Source organism: Acanthisitta chloris, unplaced genomic scaffold (assembly GCF_000695815.1).
Source record: "Acanthisitta chloris isolate BGI_N310 unplaced genomic scaffold, ASM69581v1 scaffold154, whole genome shotgun sequence".
NCBI lineage: Eukaryota > Metazoa > Chordata > Aves > Passeriformes > Acanthisittidae > Acanthisitta > Acanthisitta chloris.
In genome coordinates, this window is record NW_008669601.1 from 31,880 (window position 1) to 56,127 (window position 24,248).

The 24,248-nt window shown below is 37.6% G+C and overlaps 1 protein-coding gene across 1 annotated transcript in view; it reads right to left on the bottom strand.

Annotated features, from left to right (window-relative positions):
- Nucleotides 1–3,990: 3,990 nt before the first annotated feature.
- The window catches only part of LOC103800958 (chromosome unknown open reading frame, human C14orf159), a 25,068-nt gene continuing 4,810 nt past the window's right edge, over nucleotides 3,991–24,248 (bottom strand). The window contains 9 exon segments of the mRNA XM_009073351.1: nucleotides 3,991–4,185; nucleotides 8,936–9,087; nucleotides 9,877–9,996; nucleotides 14,736–14,884; nucleotides 16,640–16,739; nucleotides 17,212–17,472; nucleotides 19,513–19,704; nucleotides 22,005–22,127; nucleotides 23,655–23,805. Coding sequence (XP_009071599.1) covers nucleotides 4,042–4,185; nucleotides 8,936–9,087; nucleotides 9,877–9,996; nucleotides 14,736–14,884; nucleotides 16,640–16,739; nucleotides 17,212–17,472; nucleotides 19,513–19,704; nucleotides 22,005–22,127; nucleotides 23,655–23,805 — 1,392 coding nt within the window. The 3' untranslated portion in view covers nucleotides 3,991–4,041.

Below are 24,248 nucleotides of genomic sequence, written 5' to 3' on the forward strand. Positions count from 1 at the left end.
AAAAGAAAAAAACAACCCATATTTCTGAAACATTTCTGTAACTCTCTGAAATAACTTCTCCTTCCACCAGTTTTGAGGCCTGCAGAGACTATGCCAGAACCAGACTCTGAAAACAACCAGTCCAATAACACAAGATGTTGTGGGAGAACACACACAAGCAACTCGGCATCTGCTAAGATCTTCACTCTGGTTTTGGCTGTTGAATCTCAGACTCTTAAACTTCATCATAAGGCTCCTATAGACTTCCAGAAGTATGAGAACTCTTGGCTCTGATGGGAATAAATGATGTGGTTTGTTGGCTTGGAAAAGAACAAGAGGTTGGTAGTATGTGAGGCACTTAGATCCCATGTGCTTCTTTGAGCCAGCATGTTCAAAGACACATTTAGTTACATCTAAATTTTACTACACCTTGCAATGGTTTTGCTTGAGTCCGTCACAATTTGTGTGTTGTGTGCAGCATAGCCCATGGAGGCAATGAAATCACAATGCATTTGTCAGGGAAACTGTTGAATGAATTCTGTTGAGACTGTTTTCTCCCCCAGATACTACAGTTTAGGGTTCAGTCATTGTTCAGTAAATACAGTATCAGAAGTATGATTATGAATGATCCATGTTTCCTGGTTTAGCCAGAAAAAAAATACAGGAATAAGTGGTGAATAATGGCTTTTAAAGATGTGGGAGTTGTGCTCTATAGTATTGTTTCTACCACCACCTCCAATCTAGGGGTTTTTTTCTTTATTATACTAAGGAATTTTGTGATTCTTCTTTGTGAGCTGCTCATCATACCTTACCACAGCTGTAACTGTTACATCATGAATACTGCCTTGTCCTCTGGTTTCAGACCTTTCTTGAAACGCTTCTCTCTCTCTCTGCAACCTGAAGCTGATAAATTCCAGCAGTATAATCAGCTTTGTTTCCTTGGTTTGTTTTTAAGTCATAAGATTGTCTAGACAGATGGCCTACTCCTGGTATCAAAAGTGTGTCATTGTAACACAGCCTTGTTTGTCCTCAGATTCCAAAAGGAACCTACTCTTAACAGTTTTCTGGAAACCACCTTGAGAGGGCAATATCGGCCCCTAGTCATAATTATAGGATGTATTTAATAAAGAACGCTTATATTATTTTCTTCTGATACTTGTTCACTCTGCTTGAAATAACTATCTTATGGCTTTGGCACACAGTTTCTATTTGTGAGATTACAGATCCTCTCCTCCCTCCTCTTCCAGAAAGGCCTCATGTCCCCACTCCCAGGAGGGGATTAGTTTTGCTTAGGTTAACCTTTGGTTTGTTTAATTATTTTACATTTCTTTATACTTAGACCACTCAGCTGGATTAATTATCTTGAATCTGCATTTTTTTCTTCTGACTGCTAGTGCTGTTTAGCTTTATTTTCTCCTAATCTTTTATCTAATCTCCTGTCTGTTTCAAGGGGGTCATGAGGCAGGAACTCCTGACTGCCATAATGCTGTGCTTGTACGTTGTTACACACTGAGCCAACTACTTAAGACTCTCACGACCTGGCAGGCTGCAAGACACACACGTGGTTTGTTCTAGGATTAAATATTTGTTGTTGTGTTTATGCTTTATTTCTTTGCAGTTACCCATGTTGTTTAAATTAGACAGCTGGAATGCAGAGCATGCTGTATTACATGGAATTGTCATCTGAGGGATTAAGGCTTAGTTGAGTTGGGACTTTGATGTGGTCAGCTTTTGGTCAGCTGCTGCAGTTTAAAATCAGATGGAAACTTGTGTAATGGAGCTCAGCGTTCTGCTACAGTTCTCAACACTTAACCTGCTAACCCACAAGGGAAGGGAGGGATTTTTTTTCTTGGTTTTTCCTTTTTTTTCCCCCCTGAAGCCAGTATTTAATCAATTCCTTCTATATTGTTAACTGCTCAGCTTAGGCTGCAGAACTGTAACCAACATGGCAGGAAAGTAACTCCCACTCAGAGCTTTGCTTTCCATCTCAGCCAGAACATAGTCTATCAAGGGTCCTGCTGTGGATGCTAGAGATACGCTACACATTTCTATTGCAGTAAATACAGTGCTTGGGGCTGCACACCAGAGGGGGTTTTAAAAGCATGCATTAGAGAAAAAGAGAAATAAATTATTAAATTTTGTATTTCTTAAGGAAATCTGACTGTTACAACTTTTACTTTGGAGGAAAAAAAAGAGCAAAAGCTTACTAAATGAATTTTTTTTGACAATAGTTAGTGTTTGGAAAGAATAAGATACACTGCACCTGTTAGTGTAACATGTCAGTAAGCTACTGAGCACGTAGCACATAGAGAAGGAAATCAGCTGCTTCTTTTCCCAAACAGACATTTTAAAATGATGCCAATTTCATTTTGTGGGTTCTATGCAGCAGTGAACATATGCCATCCTGTGGGGTTAATGGCTTTGGCAAAAAGCTCAAGCATTTATATGAAATATTTTCCTTAATACTTACAGTTTGGAGAGTTGGAAGACTTCTAAAGGAGATATTTTCTAATTGTGAACCTTCCAAGGTAGCTTTTATGTAACATCCTTTGAGTAGGTTTTAAATAAAATGAATCTGAAAAAATGATTGATCTATAAAACAAACATTGGGACCTTTGGTGAATCTGAAATGTCTAGCGGCATGTCTGGCATTAAGATTTCTTTCTGTCACGTGTTCAACTACTTTAAGTCTTTAAAGGCTGTGTATCCTCAATGACTTCGGAATACAAATGTTCAAAATACGCTGGTGTTTGTGGTATGAACTGATTTTTCTCATTCTCAAAATGTTATTTGTCTTGCATCAAAGAAGGAAAACCAAACTCACTTACCAGAATGAAAAGCAGGTACAAGGTGCTGCTGACTGTTGAAGTCCACTGTCCTTTGGAAAGGCAGTGGCTAAACTCAACTTCCATTCTTATCCTGTTAAAGCACAATAGTTTGATGCTCACCTTTTGAAGCACTATAGTCACATTACAACAGCTAAAACAGCCTGAGAGGTGCAGTGTCCAACATACCGTGTCCTCTCTGCTGCGAGGGCTGCCAACCAGCAGAACTTCAGCCCTGACACTTGTCTGGAGTTAAGGTAAAATCACAGCTTTAAACGACACAAGTCAGGCACAATTCACAACCATTTGTCACCTACTGGTTCAGCATTAGTAGGCCTATGAGACACAATTTAATTTTACCTCACTTAGGCTTATGAGGAGCTGAATTTCTATAACTAGAATTCATGTAAATGGTCATTTACTCAATGCTATTTTATACCGAATGCAAAAGTTTATTCATTTCCAATCATGCTTTAATTGCTAAGCATTAATTTCAATCAGTATTTATGTATCCAATTAATTTATGCTTAACAACAGGATATTCTAAAATGTCTACAACCTTCCTGGATTACCCAGAAAGGGACAAAATACATCAGTGGCAAACTACTAGTACAACAGAGGTGAAAGGCATAGCCTACCCTGTACAAGGAATGTCTGCAGTGCTGCCCTTATTTTCATTAGCTCAGTTAAAACTCATTCCTTATCTCCTCACACTTCCACAAGCTATCTGCCAGCATAAGAAGGCAGTGTTGAGGGGCTGCAGGAAGTGTGTAAGGAAGCTTTCACTTCTGTAACACTTACTGGGGTTTTGTTTTGAATCTCCCCTCTCCACTGCAGCTGCTTTCCTCGCCACAAGGTATTTTTAAATCCAAGTTGCTATGAGAGTTACTTCCTGTTGCAGTTATGAGGTTAGTAAAACAAGAAGAGTAATGCAATAATGTTTCCCTGTAATTACAAGTTTTCTTTGTAAAACCCAGTTCACCTCTTATTATATATCGTTTAACATCCATCCTCCACTAGGAAAGTACAGAAAAGAAAGGTAGACAAAATCATTGTGATGATACCCTCTTTTTGCTTCACAGGGATGTTGGAAGGATAACAATGGAAGGTTGTGCATGGGCAAGACACCAGACACGAAAAGTCATCTTTTTTTTCTGATCTTTTACATCTTGTGAGAGCTTCGGGAATAGGGAAATGACATGGGAACGACTCTTGATGCAGAAATCATTAGGGGCAGTCACTGTTGCACTTCTTGCAGCAGCTTTTCAATCATGAGTGAATGGGTGTTGTAGAAGGGCAGCCCATCCACTTCCATTTCTAGACTGGCAGTTTTTCCGCTGCGCACCCCGAGCTGCACTAGTGTCTTCAGAAGCTTTTCTTCCTTAAAAACCAAAGAAATAGAGTATAATTAAAATTCTGAATCAGACAAGAGCATTCATCAAGATCTTTATTTTAATTCAGAGAGATTGACTACATCCTCCATATTTATTTTGCCATCAATTTGCTAACACTTTTGTCCCAAAGAATATGTTTAGCAACTGGAGCTTCGGGAGCGTCAGAAGGCTTATATTCTTGACTGCTATTTAATTACTGAATGATATTGTTGTTCTCCACACTCCCTCAAACAGAACATTAGTGTCAATTCAGAAACATGAATCACTTTTTGCCTGGTTTCAAGTTCCTATATTGCACAAATCAGAATCAGAGGAACCTCCACCCAAAGTATCTCAAAAATCTAAGTGTGGTTTCCCCAGTGAGGCAGCTGGCTGCAGCTGCATTTTTAAATAAAAAGAGCAGAAAGGAAAGAGGATGCACCAGGAAAAAAAGATTACAGAGAACACCTGGATGGGCTGCACACTCACTTTCCTTTCCTGCAGTTTCTGTGATCTCTGTGTGCCTTTTGCTCTCCCCTGCTTTTCACCATCGATTTTATGAGAATTGTGGTTGCTTGGGAAAGGGTTGACAAAAAAACCCACCTCTGTAATTGTGCTTCCATGGCATGCCCTGAAAATAGTGTATACTTTGTTTAGAACTAATTATTTTCTTGCTTAACAGTAATATAAGCAGATAAAAAGCATGTTCCAAGTGGAATTGTTAAAGTATACAGAGGGAACAAAATCCTTGAGTGTGAGCTATGGGCCAGCTAGCATTGTGGGATGAAAAGATAAAATGAGCTCTGAAAAAACACTAGTTCTAGGAACAATGAAAGTAGAAGACCTAGTTTCAAGTGGATGTATGTCTAGCATAAACTGCTTTTCATTTGTCATGAAATATACACAGTGAAACTCTTTCTATTATCTTTTTTTTTTCATTTACTGTAGTGAGATTTTATTTCTCTAATTCTGCTAGTAAAAATCGAAGAAAACTTAAAAGCTTAGCTTCCCCTACACCAACCCTGTGGTAAGTTACATAAGACTTTGAAACACCCATATACCTATCTTTTCTTCCCTTTTCTTTGCTAGGAATGCCCTTTCTGGTCTTTGTCTACTGTTCCCTTTTTATTTGCCTGGAAATTGCTACTGAAACGGCCCAACAGTGTCCTTGACAAAGAGTTCTCTAGGTTTAAATACTTCTTCTTTGACATCCCCACACAATAACCTCTAGCAAAGTTCTTTATCACCTGGACATAAATGAAGAAGTTATAATGTCTAGTATTCTCTTATCTTAGGATATCTAATATCTATTCTCTTAAGATTTTTTTCTAGGAAGACTTCTAAACCACAAAGAATACAATAGCTACAGATCTGAATTTAGACACCATATGGTTGTATTTTACATAATACAGTACATGGCCAAAATATAAATGTCCATGAAAGACTTAAAGCATACCTTGCATGGCCAGTTAGTTGAGAATTCAGTATAATTTTGTAACCTGCTTTTTGAATGCACTTTCTGAAGATTTCTCTTATATATCCTGGTAATGCATCCTAGTTCTTAGCTGCAACAAAATTAAATGAGGCCCTGGTTTTCTATTACAGAAAAAATATGCATAGTTAGATGGTGTCAGTCTTGACATCCTGTAACAAGACAGCAATGACACCACACCTATTTAAGGAAATTAACTGGATACACTGGTAGCATAAAAATTTCTACTTTGTAATTTATAAAATTATTAATATACATCATCTTATGTCACATGAATGATCATATACATAAATGCAAATATATGCACCTGCTCTTTCTGCATGACAGAGGTTTTTCTTAGCACTGACTGTATCTATATGCGAAAGGGCAAAGTAGATCTTGTGTCACAAAAGAGACAACTAAACTGGATACACAAAATGTAATTTCTAATATGAATTGTTTCTCCTACATATTTACTTGTTAGAGCTCTCTGAACTGCTTATATGGGAAAAAAAAAAAAGCTTGGTTGCTTAATACTACATAACTATGCCTGATAACTATGGCCAGGGACATGGTGGCTGACCTGTCCCTGGCAGTGTTCAAGGCCAGGCTGGATGAGGCCTTGAGCAAACTGATCTAGTGAGGAGGTGTCCTTGCCCATGGCAGGGAGGACTGGGACTAGATGATCTGTAAGGTCCATTCCAACCCCTAAATTCTATGATTCTATAAACCATATTCTGACACCAAATGCTATTTTTTCATTTGTGCACAATGTGCAGTACCCTTCCTTAGCTCTACGGTGCTGCAATTTGCTCATAGTTGTGTTGGGTGTGGGGTAAGCAGTAAAACAATTGAATTAATTTAAAAATAACTTGGTAATCTGCACTTCATTCAAGGAAAAATTTCCCTTATGAATGACAAAGCTAATAAAGCATACTGAAAAAAAGTCACATCTTTATAAAGTAATTCATATTCTAATAGGTCATAATTTCAAAATAAATACCTATAATTTCTTACCATTAATAAAGAGTTCAGTAAAAGAACAACCGCTTGGTCTATTAACCTAGTTGTGAAATGCAATGAAATGCAGAGTTGTCGGTAGGATGTTTAGAATTAGCTACATTTGGATATCTATGAATTAATTAATTTCACTATAGTCATTTTGGCACAAAAGTACCATGAACATCAGTAAAAAATGAAACCAATACCATCATTAAACATAATTATAATTCAACTCCACCACTGAAAGGTAAGCAAAGATTGTTCAGTCAAATTCTTGCTTTTCAAGTTCCCAACAAGAACCAAATGCTTCGCAGTATCTCTCACTGAAATGCATGCAAAGACTAATCCATGCACTCAGAACAAAAACAATCTAAGCTTCCAGTGGGAAGAGAAAGCTCCACAGCTGTGGGTTTTGTGGCAGTGCAATCCTGACACTGCTTGAAGACAAGATTGCAGAGAAGAAATGTTTGTGTTTCAGGGGAAGTCTTCACTCAGTCGTTACGATCCCTAGTGTTCATGGAAGGAGTGCCATTTTTGGAAGAAAAGTAAAGCATGGTGCAAGAAAGCTGTGTGGTGCTGAGGCACTCCTTCAAATGTCCTCTTTCCAATTCCAAACACAAATACAAAGATCAAGGTGGATATGTGCAGTGATGCACTTTATCTCACTAGGGTAATTATTACAGCATTAAACGAAGTTAGATTTTGCCGAAAGTAAACATAAATTGTCTGATTTTTTTAGACTAATGGAGTATGTGAATACTAATGTGTTCAATCTTCTGCACTGTTTACTGTCGTGTGATTTATAATTAAAGATATCATATTTTCTTGTCAGACATTTTGTCATTTACTCTCCTCCACAAAACCATTTCCATTAATTTATCTCAATAGATTTTAGCATTGCACTTTCAATAGCCCATTATTGGATCATTTATATTCCCAGCTGTATAGCTTAGTAAAACAAAAACAAGAAGGATTTCCTGTACACAATATGACATTTAATTACAGTATCTCATTACCAGGAAACTTGGTCATAGTAGTTTCTAAAGGTCAAAAAACAGTAGATGCAACCGGAAAAAAACCACTGAAAAGTGAAAAGTAATTAATCTATTTTTTATAAGATTGCACTGAAAAGGGCCATACACTTTGTTAAGCCAAAGTATAAGTGGCTACATGGCTATGCCAAATTTTGGGGTCAGGTTCTGTTTTATGACCTTTAGATGAAAAATTCAGATTAGCAAGAATTTTTTTTTTAAAAAAAAGTAAGACCTACTCTAAAATACTTTAAAAGTGCTTTCTTGGAATTTTGTGCAGAATGTACTGCCATCTCAGGAGAAATCCTTCATTGTTTTGGGCAATATCTATGGTAGATGGATTATATTTTGCTTAGCTTTCTTGCATTTCCTCTTTTCTAATTTTAGCATGAAGTTTGTTAATGCTAAGCACTTAAAGTTTGTATATGCTAATTAACAAAACAACAGTCTTGTCCAAGTCTCTATAGAGCTACTCTGTCAATAAAGCTGAATTTTCAAGTTCCTAAGTTATTACAAATACATGGACCAAACCTTATTTGATTGTTAAGTGTGTGTGTATATATATTTTAAACACTGCCAAGTTAAAAATAGAGCCACATGCTTAGCAGGATGAGCACAGATCACAGTCATTTCTCACCCCTCTCAGTTATTTTACTTTTTCTCAGTCTGAAACCTTTGCATTCCCAGAATATCACACTGTTCAGAGCTGCATTAGTCAAAACACATTTAAAAATATTCATGTACAAGTCTTTCTCCAACTTTAATTTAGAAACATTCAAAACTAATTATAGAAAGGTTCTAACATGACTAAAAAAGGTGGAAAGATCAGATGTATGGAGTGGTTTCTTCATTAGAACTGTGACTTTTGGTTTAGGAACACAGACATCTAAAGGAGGCTACAACAGAGATTTATAAAATCATGAACGATGCTAAGGAAGTGAACAGGGAATTTTAATCTCTGTACTTCAATACAAGGATTTCTTGCATTGCTTATGAAATTGTACCACTGTCTTGTGCTTGACGTTGCAGCACACAAATATACTCATATTTGAGGATTTTTATGTGCAATATCTCTTGAACCCATTGTGGAATAGTCTAAGCACAGCGTGGCTGCTCGCTCACCAGGGATTCCCAAAAGTCACCAAAAGACCATGTGAAAGTACTGAACTGGACTGGGTAGGATTTAGCAGCTGGTAGGCATTTCCACCTACATGTCATGAGCAAGTCACAACTCCTTGGCCCTACAGAAGTTACCTTGGTAACTGATGGCAGTGCCAACAGCCAGTCCATCCTCTTCGTTAGCTGTGGAAACCCAACGGCTCTCCTCAGGTAGCGATCGTGTATCTCACACATCTGGAGAATGTACAGAGCACAAGCAATGGCATAGCCACCCCAGTTGGAGACCCCTGAAAAGAATGTCACCATGAAACCAAACCATAAAAAACTTGCTGGGTTAGTACCAAGAGCGTTAGACCCCTGGGTTAGGCACCTAGAAACCTGAGCCCAAGTACAATATGGACCACTCAGTTTGTAAGCTGGTCCTTGCTGAACACATCTCTCTCAGAGTGAATTTTATTTCATGCTGGTTTAGAAGAGAGTTTTAACTATAACAACAAAGTTTTGTTGTACATTAAGAATGTACATTTGTCCTTGAGTGGCTGTTGAAAGAAATTACCTCTTCATGTAAGAGCAAGACGACTAATTTACGCCTGATAGGGGCACACACAGAGAAATTTATCAGTTATACTGAAAATTCATATGTGCATAGACATCTTAATTCCCACACACTCTGCAGTCTTTTTGTTATTGAGCAACCTGGTGTAGTGAAAGGTGTCCCTGCCCATGGCAGGTGGGTTAGAACTAGATGATCTTTAAGGTCCAACTCCAAGCCATTCCATGATTCTATGAATGGATTTAATGTTTGGTTTTTAAAGAATACTCAGGAATTGCCCAACTATTTCCAATTAAATGCACTTTCTTCATGGCACATTCTGAATTTTCAGTCAGTCCTTCAGGAGTCACAGGTGCTTAACTCTTCAGAAAATGGACAGGTTACGGAGATGGGTTTGTTTGCTCAGGATGACTTGGTCATACTTAGAAAGGACCAATACAAATTAGTTGGAACGACAAACATTTTCTTGTCGGTTCTATTCTCAAACATCAGCAACTCTCCCACCCCACCAAAAATCCCTTACCAGCTACAACAGTAAAATCAGCTTCAACATCACAAGCTATAACATCTCCATTCTTTATGTGCTTCTTTACGGAATCTTTTACTTTGCCCATTCCTAGTTCATTTCCGCCATCTCCAACACCTTTTTAAAAGAGAAAAGTCCAAAACGAGTATGAACCCAGCACATAACTAACAATCCATTTAGAAAGCATCCAGTGTCTTCCACAGGGTTGCTGTGACAGTTCATAGCTCCACATGAGTCAGTTTATCCTTTTTCATCCACAGTGCCTAAAAACAGAAGTCTGTGAGTGAAACAGCTGAAAGTATCACCCATCTCATGCCAATCTCTATGTGTATATATGCAATGTACACTGTACTGGTTCCTACAAAAGAAATCAAAATTATCAAGTGCTCAGGAACTGCAGACAGAATTAAGACAGTAAACTTTGCTTACAGAAGGCCTTAATCAGCACTCTATATAATGTATTATCATAGGTACATAAGCACAAATAAAGAAGATAGAAAATGAATCCAAAATAAACCCGAGAAATTAGCCAAAAATTCTATAATAAAGCAAACATAGAAAACTTTGGCTTGTTACAGGCTTTAATTAAAAAAGAAGATAATAGAAGTAGAAATAATTGCAGAAAGACAAGCAAAAAATACACTTAAAGTCTTTGGAAGAAGTAGGACTGAGAGCATTGATCATGTTTTATACAGATCACTATCATTGTGCCACCGTATTCAGAGACCAGCCCTGAGTACTATTACTGTTTTCATTTTCCCTAGTTACTTATGGAAAATATAGCTAGTCTTTATTTTTTTTTGAAAGTGTTCTTACACACAGCATGTGGGGCTTTGATTTTTGTTGCCCAAAGAGAAACATTATGTATTTATCTTAGTGATTTTAGTAAAATCAATGGGACCTGTGCCATTTCAGCAAAATTCTGGGTAACCCTATGCTTGGGACATAAAATTGTCAGATCTCATTCAGAGATCTGGAGATGAGGGTAACACATAAACTAGCAGTTTACACAAAAGCTGCATAGTCTCTCTAGTCTTTTACCAATATATTAAAAGACAGGAAAAAACCTAATCTATTCAGCTGTAAATTAAAATTTATCTTTCATCTGTTAGTCTGAATGGCATCTTCTTAAGTTTGAAGATTTTACTGAAAAATCCTAGTCAGTGTCTGTGAACAGAACAGTGCAGAACTCCAAGTCATCACTGCAGTGTATCAGATTTGAATTTGAAATGTGACTGTGCTCTAATGCAGAGCATGTGTTACAGGAGAGAAATTACAGTATTTATAATTTACACTTCAAACCCTGAAAATCGGTAAATTTAACACTGAGTAACTGCATAAATATATCATATGCCTGTAGCAAATTTCTTATTTCTCAGCAGCAATTTTTTATTTAACTCCTTAAGTCTATACAGTCAAGTGGAGCATAACTGAGTGACACATAGCTTACATAAAAGGATTTGCCATGGAACAGCTAATCTTTTTTCTTATCTGCTTTAATAATCTGTTCACATTTATTTCACTGTTGGGATTTAATAATGCTTTCTAAAACCTGTTTGTTAGTAGTACTTTTCAAATAGGTAATTGCATAATCCTGGTGCCTCTATCCTCATTTATAAATTATCAAAGTTCTGCTGTTTTGTAAGAATCCCACACAATGTTTTGATTTTTCTTCTATTCAAAAATCCCATTTTTTTTCTCTTAATATTCTTTAAAATGGCTAAGATGAATTCTTGTCCTTTGAAGATCATCAACAGTTTCTTTAACTGAAAGATATCCAGTGTTCAGGGCTTTTTCTACCAGACCTGCTTTGCTTTCCTTGCCTTTGTGAAGTCCCGTCACTGGGATGGCTGTGCAGTTAGTACTGCTCTGGATGGATCCCACTGGTGTGACACTGGGAGGAGAAAACTACACTGAAAAGTTTCCTGTGACATCTGTTTTCTTCTTCCTCTACACATCAGCAGAGGATTACATTTTACTGCAGATCTCCAGAATGAGATTCGCCTGGCCAAACGCAGTCCTTGACACATGAGCCAGTCAGCTAGACTTCTTGGGAAGTCAGCAGGGTGAAACAGACCCTTCACACATTCAGTTCATCTCCCCCCAAGGCACACATCTCAAACACAGATGTCTGAAAAGACAAGATGAATCCTCTTCTCCTAAAGGCCCAAGTGCTTTCCAGGCAGAGGAAAAACAGTTCTGCTGGATCTCGCTGACTATGATGGGTTTCTGAAACTACATTCATGAAATATGCAGGAAATGTCAATCCTCTGTGCTAAAAATCTTTTGTATGCAAGGGAAACGTATGACCTCATTTTTTCATGCAGTAGTTGGAAAGCTTTTAATTAACTCCTATATAAACAGCATATAGCTATGTCAATTGTATGATAGCTGAAAAAAGTAGCTGTGGTTCCAGTAACATCTCTTAATATTTACGTTAAAAAATAAGTCCTTCCAACTTCAACCTTTCATGTCTTGTTATTTCATATATTCCTGAAAGTTGTTGCTCACTCCATGAGTTTTTACAATATTGGTACCCATACAATTCTAGGCAATCTTCAGCCTTTGTCTGTGATAAGACTATCAGATCAAATTTTTTTAAACACAGATTTTGTTTTAAATGTACAACTTGACAGCAATTAATCAGCATGGAAAAAATGTTCTAACATCTCCCCTCTACACCTACTGACACAGTACTTCTTGCCCCCAAGCACACTATATAAAGACTTCTGTAGGCTGAAAACCTGATCTTTGTAGTATTCTAGTCTATAAAGTTATCTGGGTACTCCACCTTAATGCTGTAAAATATTTGCATTTTGTTTTGGAACTAGACATATGCCTCCAAGTTCCTACTGACCATGAAGAAAGTCAAAGATAGCTCCACCAGAAAAAAAGTTCTCCTAATCAGCAGCAATACATTGCCACCAGTAATGGAAGCCAAGACACAAAGGCCACAGCCCAGATCAGCTTTGCAGAAACACATCGAGAAACCCAACAGCCAACCCAAGAAATGGTAACCCAATGAAAAAACACAAAAACTGCAATAAGCAAAACCATAAATGTTAACTAGGCAACAGGCAACGTAAGAAACAAGTACATTGTTTTCGCATAGATACTCAATTAATTCTCCAGTGTAGAATATCCATCTACACAAATTCCATGGGAGATCAGAGCAGATCCCTTCATTACCTTTTGAAGCCACTGACTTGTTAAACCATTTTGTGTGTTTCTTTAGAGAAAGTTCACAGCACTGAGACACAGTGAATCTGGAGAACTGCTTCTTTTGTCCTTCCCAAGCCTGGGGTATATTTAATTAATGACATTTCATAGTATTTTTGAATATTCTGAGAATTTTTGAAGCAAACTACATTCTTCTGAATAGATTCAAATTCTCATCTGGCAGAACACTCCAAACTCTGCCAAATCAATAATATACTTAGAGCTGCTGTGGGAGATATTTGAAGAGATTAGGGTACTTTTATTAAAAGAATCAGGTTGTAATGTTACATAAGTAGCTAGAGAGACCAAGTCCTTGTATCAAAAGCCTAAAATCAGGGACAGGAGTTGAAATTAACTGCAGCAGATAGAGCTCAGAGGTATTTTGCTGGGCATCTTTACAAAAGAGAGCTTTTTCTATCTCTGGCTTTGCTGCTGAGATTGCCAAGAGAGTGCCATCTAGAGTGCTTCTTTTTGAATGTTGGAAGCTACTCCTTATGAATAGGAAAAAATCTGAACCACATCTAAATAAAATGTATTGCAAATTTTAAGATAATCCAAAAAATGCCAGTGAAATCTGCTGCACATCTTTTAAGTGATACCAATACATTGAAATCAGACTACACATTATCTCTGCAGGAGCTCTCTAAATTCCGTGGAAACATTTGAAAAACAACAACATTGAGAAGCCAAAGTTCCCGTGCTTCTGGTAATATTCAGGAGTGAGTCTAGAGCACCATGAGAACAAAAAAGATCAGCAGACATGTTCTGCTGTGACTGAAATCAGCCTGGCATGGGTACTTCTAAATTTGTGACACTTATTTCTAAATTATTTTCTAATATTTATATAGCTTCTATATCTCCAAAAGTCTGGTTTGGGCCACACAGAGTAGCAGGAAGCATTGGATGGTACAAGGATGATGTACAACATTTTATGTATTCACCTTGGTCTATGACACACTTTTCAAACTGAGATACAAATAAGTTTTCAAGGAAAAAAGGACTGTTGACAAAAGAGAAGAACACCATGTTGACCACAGCATTCTTATTAGATGCATTAGCCAAAGCCAGTGTAGTTTTGGGAGGAAGGACAAGATTATTACTGTACGCACAGATCTTGTTAGAGAAAGCACTATTGTACTTAATGCAAACGTGCAATCCCTGCTTAAGACAATGTACTGCTAAAGACAATATAAACTAAGATTCTATCCAGACTTCTGTATTAACTTAAGTGTAACAATCACAAAAATAACCTCTTAATAAGTAATGTTTCCATTCAACAGTGATTGCTTCCTATGCTGCCTTTCACACATAAAATGCAGAATAAAGTCAATGTCAAAAACTGCACTTAGAGAAGCGTATGTACATATACTGATGTATAGATAATACAACTGGGCTTGCCTTTTTGTCCTTAAATAACTTTGAAATCAGCTCCTTCATTTTTGTTTTGTCTATGAGATTCCTTCAATAGAAACCTGTAATTTTTCTTTAGCAATTGTCTCTTCAAATTCAACCACAACAAACAGCCGTAGCCTGGAAGCAGCTATTCAGCACTACCTCCTGCTCCTCTTCACTTCCACTGAGAGTTCCTGTTTTGTACTACTCTTGCTTCTGAAAACATCACACAAACTCGCACATACCTGTTGTTGTCACTCCTGGAATGGTTTGTGCAGCTAAAAATAGTTCATCTATGGGATCCACAAGATGCTTGATGTTAACTTTCCTGGCATTGTAGTAATTGCCATCAGCAGCCATCCCAGCACGCTCAATTGCTACCAGGTGATCGTATCTGGTTAGAGAGGAGTGAAAAAACAGGGGAGAAGAGCCAACGCTGTGATTTTCACATGACAAATTCATCTGTTGGCTGCTTCTTGTGTTCTGCTTGGTTCTACTTTTCGACCATTTGGAGGTCAAGGTAAAACCTGGACACTGTTTTTGTTATTTCTGAATGTACTTCTCTATTTTTTTTTTCAAAGGTTAGTTCAGTGTTTTTATAGCTTTAGTGCAGCTCCCCCAAACCACACTTGCTACCAAGAAATGAAGAAGTTCCTGCAATCCTCCTAACCAGCAATCCTTTGTGTCAGCCTGGCTCTGTTTCACATTAAAAGATATGATATCTTGTCAGATATTAGTCTCACAAAGAAAACAAAAGAAAATAAAAAAGTGGCAAATTAATGATCAACTGAATCCTTGTTAGTGCAAATATAGTCTCTGCTTAAGGTGCATTGTTTGGCAAATATTCATCTGTTTCTAGTTAGGGAATGTTTTGGTTTGGGTCTTTAAATTTGGGGGATTTTTCTTGAAGTCTACGGTTATTTTGCTAGCTATGAAAGTAGACAGATGTACTGCAGATGTCCTACATTTTATGCAGAATTTTAGTACTCAGTTCTGCCACTGTACATTAGAACTAAGTTATTTTGCTTCTGTTTCTCCAGTTTTACTGTCAAGAGGTTCCTAATTCTGCTGAATTACTTAATGTTCTTGTGTGTGGGTATCTACAGTGACTCCAGAGACCTTAAGCAGCTTAGTTGCCTACTTTAAAAAACCACTTACTTTAGCTTTTTGGGACCAAGGGATCACTTTAAATAGAAGCTGGCTGTACTTATATTAAGCATAGCTATAAAGCACATTTTAAAAACAATATATAAAAAGCAAAGACAGTATCATACATATTATTACAGTATGCATTAACCTGTGGAAAGAAAAGGGAATTGAATAAACTGATGAAGCAAATACCAGGGTGAAAGATCTTTTCATCAAAGAGAGCAAACTGAAGGCAGCTATGTTAAAATGCTTTCCAAGGAAAGACTGATAAAAATTGCTCATGTATGCCTACTTCAAGGAAATGTTAGTTGCCTCCTAAGTAATGGAATGTGTGTACAGTTAGCAAATTCTCCAGTGCATTAACCCTAATCCCACACTTTGTACAAATTTGAGCTTTTGCCCAACATTATATACTCAACCATGCCTATGCAAACAGTTCACATCAGCATTGAGAAGTGCATGCATACATTTAGAATTTTGGCTTTGGCTGCCTAAAGACAATAGAATGATTTCTTTCACACCATTACAAACACATGGCATTTTACTGAGCCAGATTAGATCTCCCAGGTGTCAGAACTGACAACTAGAACCAAAGCTCTAGAAAATCAACATACTCCACAACTCCCTTCCTAGATCTTACACTGACTTTGACATAATGCTTTCTGATTTTTCTCACTGATTTAAAATTTGGTAAAATAAACTACATTATGTATATATATATATATCTATGGAATAACAGCTAAAAGCTTTTAGAAATTCTTCAGAGGAGAAGAGCTATTGATAAATGAAGAATCCTCAATGCACAATTACCGAATAACAGGGAATTCTGACCTCCATGTGTGCTCCAATAACAATGTTTGGCTTCGAAGTTTGTTCTGTTCATTCCAAGTCTCAAGGATTTACTTGTAACCATTGCACCTCCATAGTTCATGGTTGTTATTTTGATTATAACTTTACACAGTAGAGGTGTGACTCATTCTCAAAAACTGAACACACATACCTAGGTTTTCCAGGATTCCCATTCTCACACAAAAACAATAAAGCTGAATCAGCACTTTCCCTTTGATAACTCAATAGAGGGATGGGTTTCTTCAGGATCCCTACAGAAGAACAAAATGCAATTCAGACGCTATGTACCTTTCATTCTGTTTAATGTGTGTTTGAGAAACTTTAAAAAAAAAAAGAAAACCAATGGCTAGAACAGTAAGAACTCAAGGTCCTTACACAGTTCTTAATGAGGTCCCTGCATCCTTAGTTTAATTTAAACTTGATTAGATGTTAATGCTAGTAAATGGGACCTTGAGATAGACAACAGGTCTACAAGAATAAGAACAGATCCAGAATTTATCACAAACAGCTAATCCAGAATCAGTACCCAGTTACATACACTTCAACTTGATGCCAGCAAGGTTGAACAAAATGACATCGTAGCAATGCTAAACAGAGCTTAGAGGATGAATTCTGGTTCATTCTCCGGGGCAAAAACAAGTCCTCTACTAAGTGACAGATTAAAACTGAAGCAAACCTTGGCTGAAATTAGCAAGATAAAAATTGAAAAAATGTGTCTCTTACCTAGTTGAACAGCCTCTTCAATAATCTTTTTATTCAGATCCATGGCTCTCTGATCTGTAACTATGGCAACCTCTTTTTCCAAGGCCTGCAGTATAGCTGCAATAGCAAGGGCTCCCGGGGGCCCATCGTTCTCTTCTGGCGGCTCATAAGTGAAGTGGGTAGGAAATCCAGTTGTTATCAGCACAGAGTGAGCATGGGACATGGCCAGGCAGGCCTTCAGCAGCTCACCCTGGTGCTGCAGGTGGATTATACCCCGGTCTCCTGTCAAAGTGTTTTTAAAGACAGCAGTACACTTCAATGTATCATTCTCCTTTTGAAGTTTCCCTGTGGGTGAACCTACATACTTTAATGACATAAAATGGGTTAAAAAAATAGGAAGAAAAACCTCTGGTCAAGGCAGGAATTGGGATAATTTCCTCAGGAAACCTAAGAAGGTGTAGGATATGAGTAATGAAGATAATGGGCTGTGCTTCCAGGTTAAGAATGTCAGATAGTTGGATTTTGAGAATTACCATACCTAGCATTTCTAGCTTTTTCTTTGAGAGCTTATTGCATATTGTTTCCCTTCCTTTAGCCCTCTGCTTTGATCTGTGGTGACAGTCCTGCTAGACCTTGTCTAGCTACTGAAGCTAGATTGCAGCTCAAGTCTCTCAGACCTTACAAGAACTCTGATGCAGACTTCAGATGTGTCAGTTGACCTTTTGTCTCTATTTAACTCTATTCATCAGGGAAGAGCTAATTCCCAAATAAGTGACTAACCACAGAAGTGAGGTTTCAGAGACATTGTAAGTTAGCAGGGGACTTTATAAACTCAATTAATACAGTGGTATCCAGGTGACTGCTAGCAGTTCTTGTAACACTTCACACAGTAGAGAACCATGTTATCAGACTTTGAGAAACAGGCGAATATTTACAAAAAAAAGTCTCTTCTCATGGGTTGGTCCCTAAAGAGGCAACACTGTGTTATCTGTGTATGACTTTATTTGTTCAAACACTTCCTATTCCCTTCCCTGCCACTTGGAAACAGAAGTTCACAGTGCAGTCCTCTCGACTTGCCAGCACTCCTGGAATCCATGAACACTAGCGTGATGTGCCAATATTCATGGGTTGATATAGGTAAGTCTTCACTACTGTTTTCCAGCTTCCTCACATCATCTTTCTCACTTCCCTCACCCCCTCACTATCCTCTTCTTGTCCTCAGTTTCCCCTTTGCCACTTCTCCCTCTGTATCTCCTAAATAACATACAGGCAATATACAGATAGTGGACTGAGAAAACAGTTGTGAACAAAACTTAAGTAACAGAAGCAGGGCATGTAAGTCTCTGAGAAGTGGGGTATATTAACTGAGACAAAATACTGCATGCTTCTTTAGCAATAAAATGAGCTAACTCTTAAGTTAGGTCCTGTATTTCTGCAGAGCATGGCATTGTGCCAAGCTGAACTCCAGAGAGTGGGAAAAGAAGAGGCCTTATGAGTAAAAATAAACAGATCCAAATGTATGCACACAGCCCAAACCCAGAGCTTGGGAGCGCTGGGCGTAAGCTGTTTTCCACTACTGCCTACAGAGGATTTCAGAAAATTTATGGGACACTGAGATCAGAATTTATAGCAGCCAGAGGGGACTAACTCAGTGTGTATTTTAGGAATGGTTGCACTACTCACTTTGCCTTTACTTCCCTCTCATCTTCCTTGTACACAGATGCAGCTCTACCTCTCAACCTTCTGTGGTGACCTGGTCACTTTGGTCCATCACACAACACTGCAGTGATGAATATGTCAGCAGAGCTTAATGTAATTCCACCCATCAGGGAGGGGTGTTTGAAAAACACATGTAACTACTAGAATTTTCTGGTAGGAGCACAGTAGTCATGAATATATGCAAAGAAGTGTGCTATTTACTCAACAGTGAATAAACATGTAACCGTTACCAGCATGCTGAGGTGCCCTGCACTTTACATTGCAACTTCATTTTTATTCAGTAACAGTTCTTATACCCTGTGGACTCTCCAGTCTGCTGTAAACATTGATGCCTATATGTACTTTGAGAGTATATAGACATCAAGATCAGATACTCCATTACCCACAAGGTTGAATGATTCTGGCCAGACTCCAATATTAACTACACTAACAGAAAATATAAGACCTAGTTATAGAAACTCAGCATTCCACAGAGAATTCTTAAAATCACCTTTAGTTTCTTACTTGTGTTCTTGAATTTTATGAATATCTACAAAAGAAAGCAGGATAGGTCATATCTACCTCACAACACATCCACTAAAGAAAGATGTTTTTTGTTTATACCTGGATCTATTCCAATTAGGGTCTCTAGAGCCTGTATCTTTTGGGCTGCTTCTGCTGACACAATGCTGAAATGCAGAGGGTCTTGAGAAATGCAGTGGACTTGTGGGACTCCTCTTGAGGATCTGACCTTGTCATTCTTTAGGTCAGTAATGAACATGCAGCCAGGAGAATGAGTAAAAGCTAATGGAGCTCCTAAAATGGATGAAAAAGACTTCAGTTAAATTGTAATATAATGCAATGTTGAAATAGCAGAATGATAAAATTTCAGAAAGCTACTTAGTTTTAATGACATAGAGTCCCTGCCTGATGACACTAACAAAAACAGTTACACTGCAGCAATTAATACACTTTGAGAAAGAAATGTATGCACATACATCTGAAAATCTTTTCACTTTTTAAAAGTTCATGTAGATAGTTAAGATCAGATTTTTCCACAATGTCCTCTTTGGTCTAAACTTGAGGCAACTTAGGCATGGAGCTCCCGGTACCCTCTCAGGAGCTCTGTCAGGAACTGATGAATCTGAAAATTGGGTCTGACATGCACAAAGAAACTAACGCACTGACACAAGGACAAAATAATGTTCAAGTTTGCCTGGTGTATTGGTGAAATTGTTTCTGTAAAAATAAAGTAATATTTTAGGTTCTAGAGTGCTGCTGGAATTTATGATGTCTCTCTTGTATCTTTGAATATCCTCACAATAGTGATATGACAAAACAGTCAACTCCTGCCTGCTGTCTGGGAGTGGTCCTTTATCAGAGTAAGAAAATGGCAACGAGCATCTCTGCGCAGTGTTTTGACAAACTAGCTAGGAGAGCTATAAACTGGCAAGGAGTAAAGACAAAGAGTGACCAGGGAGCCTTAGGAAAGGGAATCCCAGTAGCATCTAAAACCCTGAAGGAAAATAACCTTGTTTAGAACTGACAGCATAGTAGCTCCCTAAGCTGAATATATTTGCTGTCTTTATACTAACTCCAGAAGTCTGGATCTAGATGATTCTTGATTTGGCACAACTGGTGTACTTAAACAAATGAAACTTTACTTTGTTACGATGGTGAAAAGGCAGGAGATATTTCTTTAATAAGTACAAATGTGTTTGATTTGTGATAGATCTGTTGGGAGTCTGTGGCTAGTAATTTAAAAAGCAGCTGGGGAACATGGTTGTTGAGGTTTAATATACCTCACCAAACCCTGTGAGTAGACAATATTTTTTGTGACAAGCTAGCAGATTCATCCAAAGTATGGGTACTGGTGGTATGGCAGAATTTTAAGTACCTAGCTGAGAAAGTAGCACAGTAAGGTAAAAACTGTCCAAGAAGTTCCTGGAATGTACTAATGACAACTGGTTTTAATACAGAAAATGGAGAAATAAACAAAAGTAAAAGCCAGTTCCAGGCAAAGGCAGGATAGACAGCTGCTTTGGGCAAGAGATTGTAAAGACATTGGCGAACTTTTTCTCTCCTTTCCCTGCAACAAGGATGCATGAGGAAGATGAAAAGAACTGCTGAAGAACACAGGAAAGAGCAGGATTTTCAGCTTGGATTTGGGAACTGGAGAAAAGAGATTGCAAGTAAGAAAGAAAGAGAAGTCTCTTCTAGAGCTGAGCATATTCACAGCAGGTGTTAGAAACAGTTCAGATAAACATCTGTTAAGAACCCCAAGGACATAGCAGATCCTGCAGGGAGAGAAGGATGGACCTCCCAAGGTTCTCCCAATTACGCTGTCTATGATTATTAAAAGCTTCTTTTTTAGTGAGAATGAAAATAGAGTATTTCAATCCATGCTAGTGACTTAGAGCAGTATTTAATACTGTCACTATGGTTTTGTTGCATTTACTTGCCCTTTGTGCTCATGCTTGTTATAAATGACTGCACAGAGTGCAGGACAGCTCTGTGCAGAGGACAAAGCTTCATTTATGTAAAGTGTGTCACATTTACTTAATTTTGGAACAAAACCTAAAAGCTCAACATTCTTCGTGAGAAAATTATGAACCTTTTACCAGTTCAATCAATTTGCTAGCGCTTGACAGAATTTTGGAAAGATGTCTGGCTGCTCTTTTTTTTTTCCTTTCTTTTTCCTGTTCTGTTGCTTTATTGCAATGTAATATGAAATCATATTTTATAAGGAAGAAGCTTAAAAATGAATGCCTTTAAACTTCTAGTTTTTCATAATGCTTAAAAAGATGTTTTGATGCTGCCAGAGCCTTTAAAATACTCAAACAAAAGTAGTGAAATTTCAGCACAAATTTTCTTTAAGGTAGATCTGTATTTCACAATGGAAAACAGTTCTGCCAAAGGCTTTTTTGTTGTTTGGTTGGGCTGTTTTTTATCCTACCCTAAAATCAAACCTGCTAATCAGCCAACTCATTCAAGTATGCATAAACCCCCCCCCCATCAAACCAAACCAATCCAAAAACAAAACAGAAGAAAAAGAAAAAAAGAGAAAAAAAAGAGATTGAAGGATAATTTAAAAAGAGTCCCCAAAGAGCACATACTGCAGTTGATAACTGCTTCTACTCCTGTTACTCCGCAAGCCCAAAACACTGGAATATCACCAGGGTGAAGGTGAACTGGATCTCCATAGTCTGGTTTAGAAAGATCTTGTATTCCCAGCAGACCTGGAATTGATCAAAAATGAAATAATGAGCAATTCTAATTGAGCAGTAATACTGCAAAGCCAGTGGGGTGGACCCCATACATCATTCAATGACACTGAGCTATAAGTGCACAAGTGCAAGTCTCCCTGAAGTGGCACATTTAGTTTGCCTCTGAGTGCATGTCCCCAGAACCTGAGCTGGCTTGTTTCCCCTTTTTCTACTCTGTAACACCAGTAAAAAAGTGTATTTACTTTATTTCTGCAACAAAATACAAGCTAGACATCTATGTTGAGTTTCCAAGATAATATAAATCTTCTCTATCGACAGAAGAATTTTATTCATAACACTGGCAAACAAGAATAAATTACTGCAATGCAAAATGGGTTCTTTCCAGAACACATTTTCTACTGCTTTAGCTTCCTACATTCTTTATCTAGAGAAATGATCAACCTCTCTTTTTCCTCTCTGGGTTAGATAACTACATCTAACTCTTAGCCAGCTCTCACTAAATTGTCTTTTGCTTTATTCTAACACCTACTTGTAATAATCTGGGTCATTCTAAGCACTTGCTATCTTCCCTTGGTTTTAAATTCTTCAGATGCTTTAATATACCCCTGCCTGTTCTAGAATTAATTTATATAATCTGTATATAAAATAATTTACTCTTATCTGTTAAAAATAAATAATGCAGTCTCTCACTTTCCCAATGATCTTGTTCCTCTACTCAAAGTAATGATTATTACTAGTTCCTCAGATTTAAGTACTCAGATATGTTACTCAAATATATTCCTGGAGTGTTGTGTTAACCAATGACACCTCCTTCCATGCCCTGCAATGTGATCCCTCTGTGTATGCAGCCCATGATTACCAAGTTTCTGACAGCAGGGGGGAAATTATTGCAATCTATCTTCATCTTACAGGTATTTGTTTGGTTTTGTTTTTTTCCAAACAGCCTCCTATCTTATATTTTTCAGTTTTCCTTTGCAAAGAACAGGCCTATACTTATTCAAACTGGGTTTAAAAAAAACAAAACAACAAACTCTTGTCACATTTCTATTTATTCTGCCTTAAGTGTTGTTCTCCATGTGTACTGTTTCAGTATTTTTAAAAATTATGCAGTATTTACTTTCACAGTCATCCACTAAGATACAAAATGCATCCACACATACTTCTCCCCATGCTGTCAATCACTGATACCCTGTCAGTGGAATCTCTGACAGCAAGAAAGTATTCACACAGAAATGAAACTGCATAATTTCAGAAAAATGTGATTACACTTTTTCACCAAAACCACCCCTGCCATATAACTTAATTTATCTACATCCGACAGCTATCTCTTATCTAAGAAATCTGTGTGTGTTCAGCTCACTCAAAACCTTATTTTTTCTTTCTGGATTTTATTAAGTTCTGGTTTGTGACCATTAGAAAGCATTAAAACATAACAAATGTAGTGGTGCAGGTATTTTGAATCTACCCCTTTCCATGGTTTCCCCCTTCACTTTTATACACAGTAACGTGCACGCAGAGTGAAAAATGCAAGGCACTGACCCGGGTCACCTATGTGAACTGGTGCTCCATGGGCTTCCTTTAATTCAGATGTTGCTACCACAGCTGCTTCCAACTTGCTTTCAGGAATAGGTCTCATTGAGACTACCAAGTTGCAGCAAAATGTAGAAACGCTGTAGCAAGGCACAGATGTCTGGCAGTTCAAAAGAATTCAAGGTGTTAGCAGCCACATTAAATATACTTCTAAAGTATTTGAACAAATAAGTCTAAAACTTTGTGCCGTACTTGAGTTTAGAAGGGCTGTATACTAACAATCAGTTTATATCCTTTTTAAAAAAAAAAAGAAGAACTCTTAGCAGCCCATATTTTTTTTTCCCTGTAAGATTCCATCCTTGAGCTTCATCATATAGATCATTAAAATTGTCAACATCATGCATTTCTTCCTCTGGTGCATACAGTTTAAAAAAAAAAAGAACTCTTAGCAGCCCATATTTTTTTTTCCCTGTAAGATTCCATCCTTGAGCTTCATCATATAGATCATTAAAATTGTCAACATCATGCATTTCTTCCTCTGGTGCATACAGCAAGGTGAGTTCAGTATATTCTGACCATTGTCAGAAAACAATGGTGTGTTCC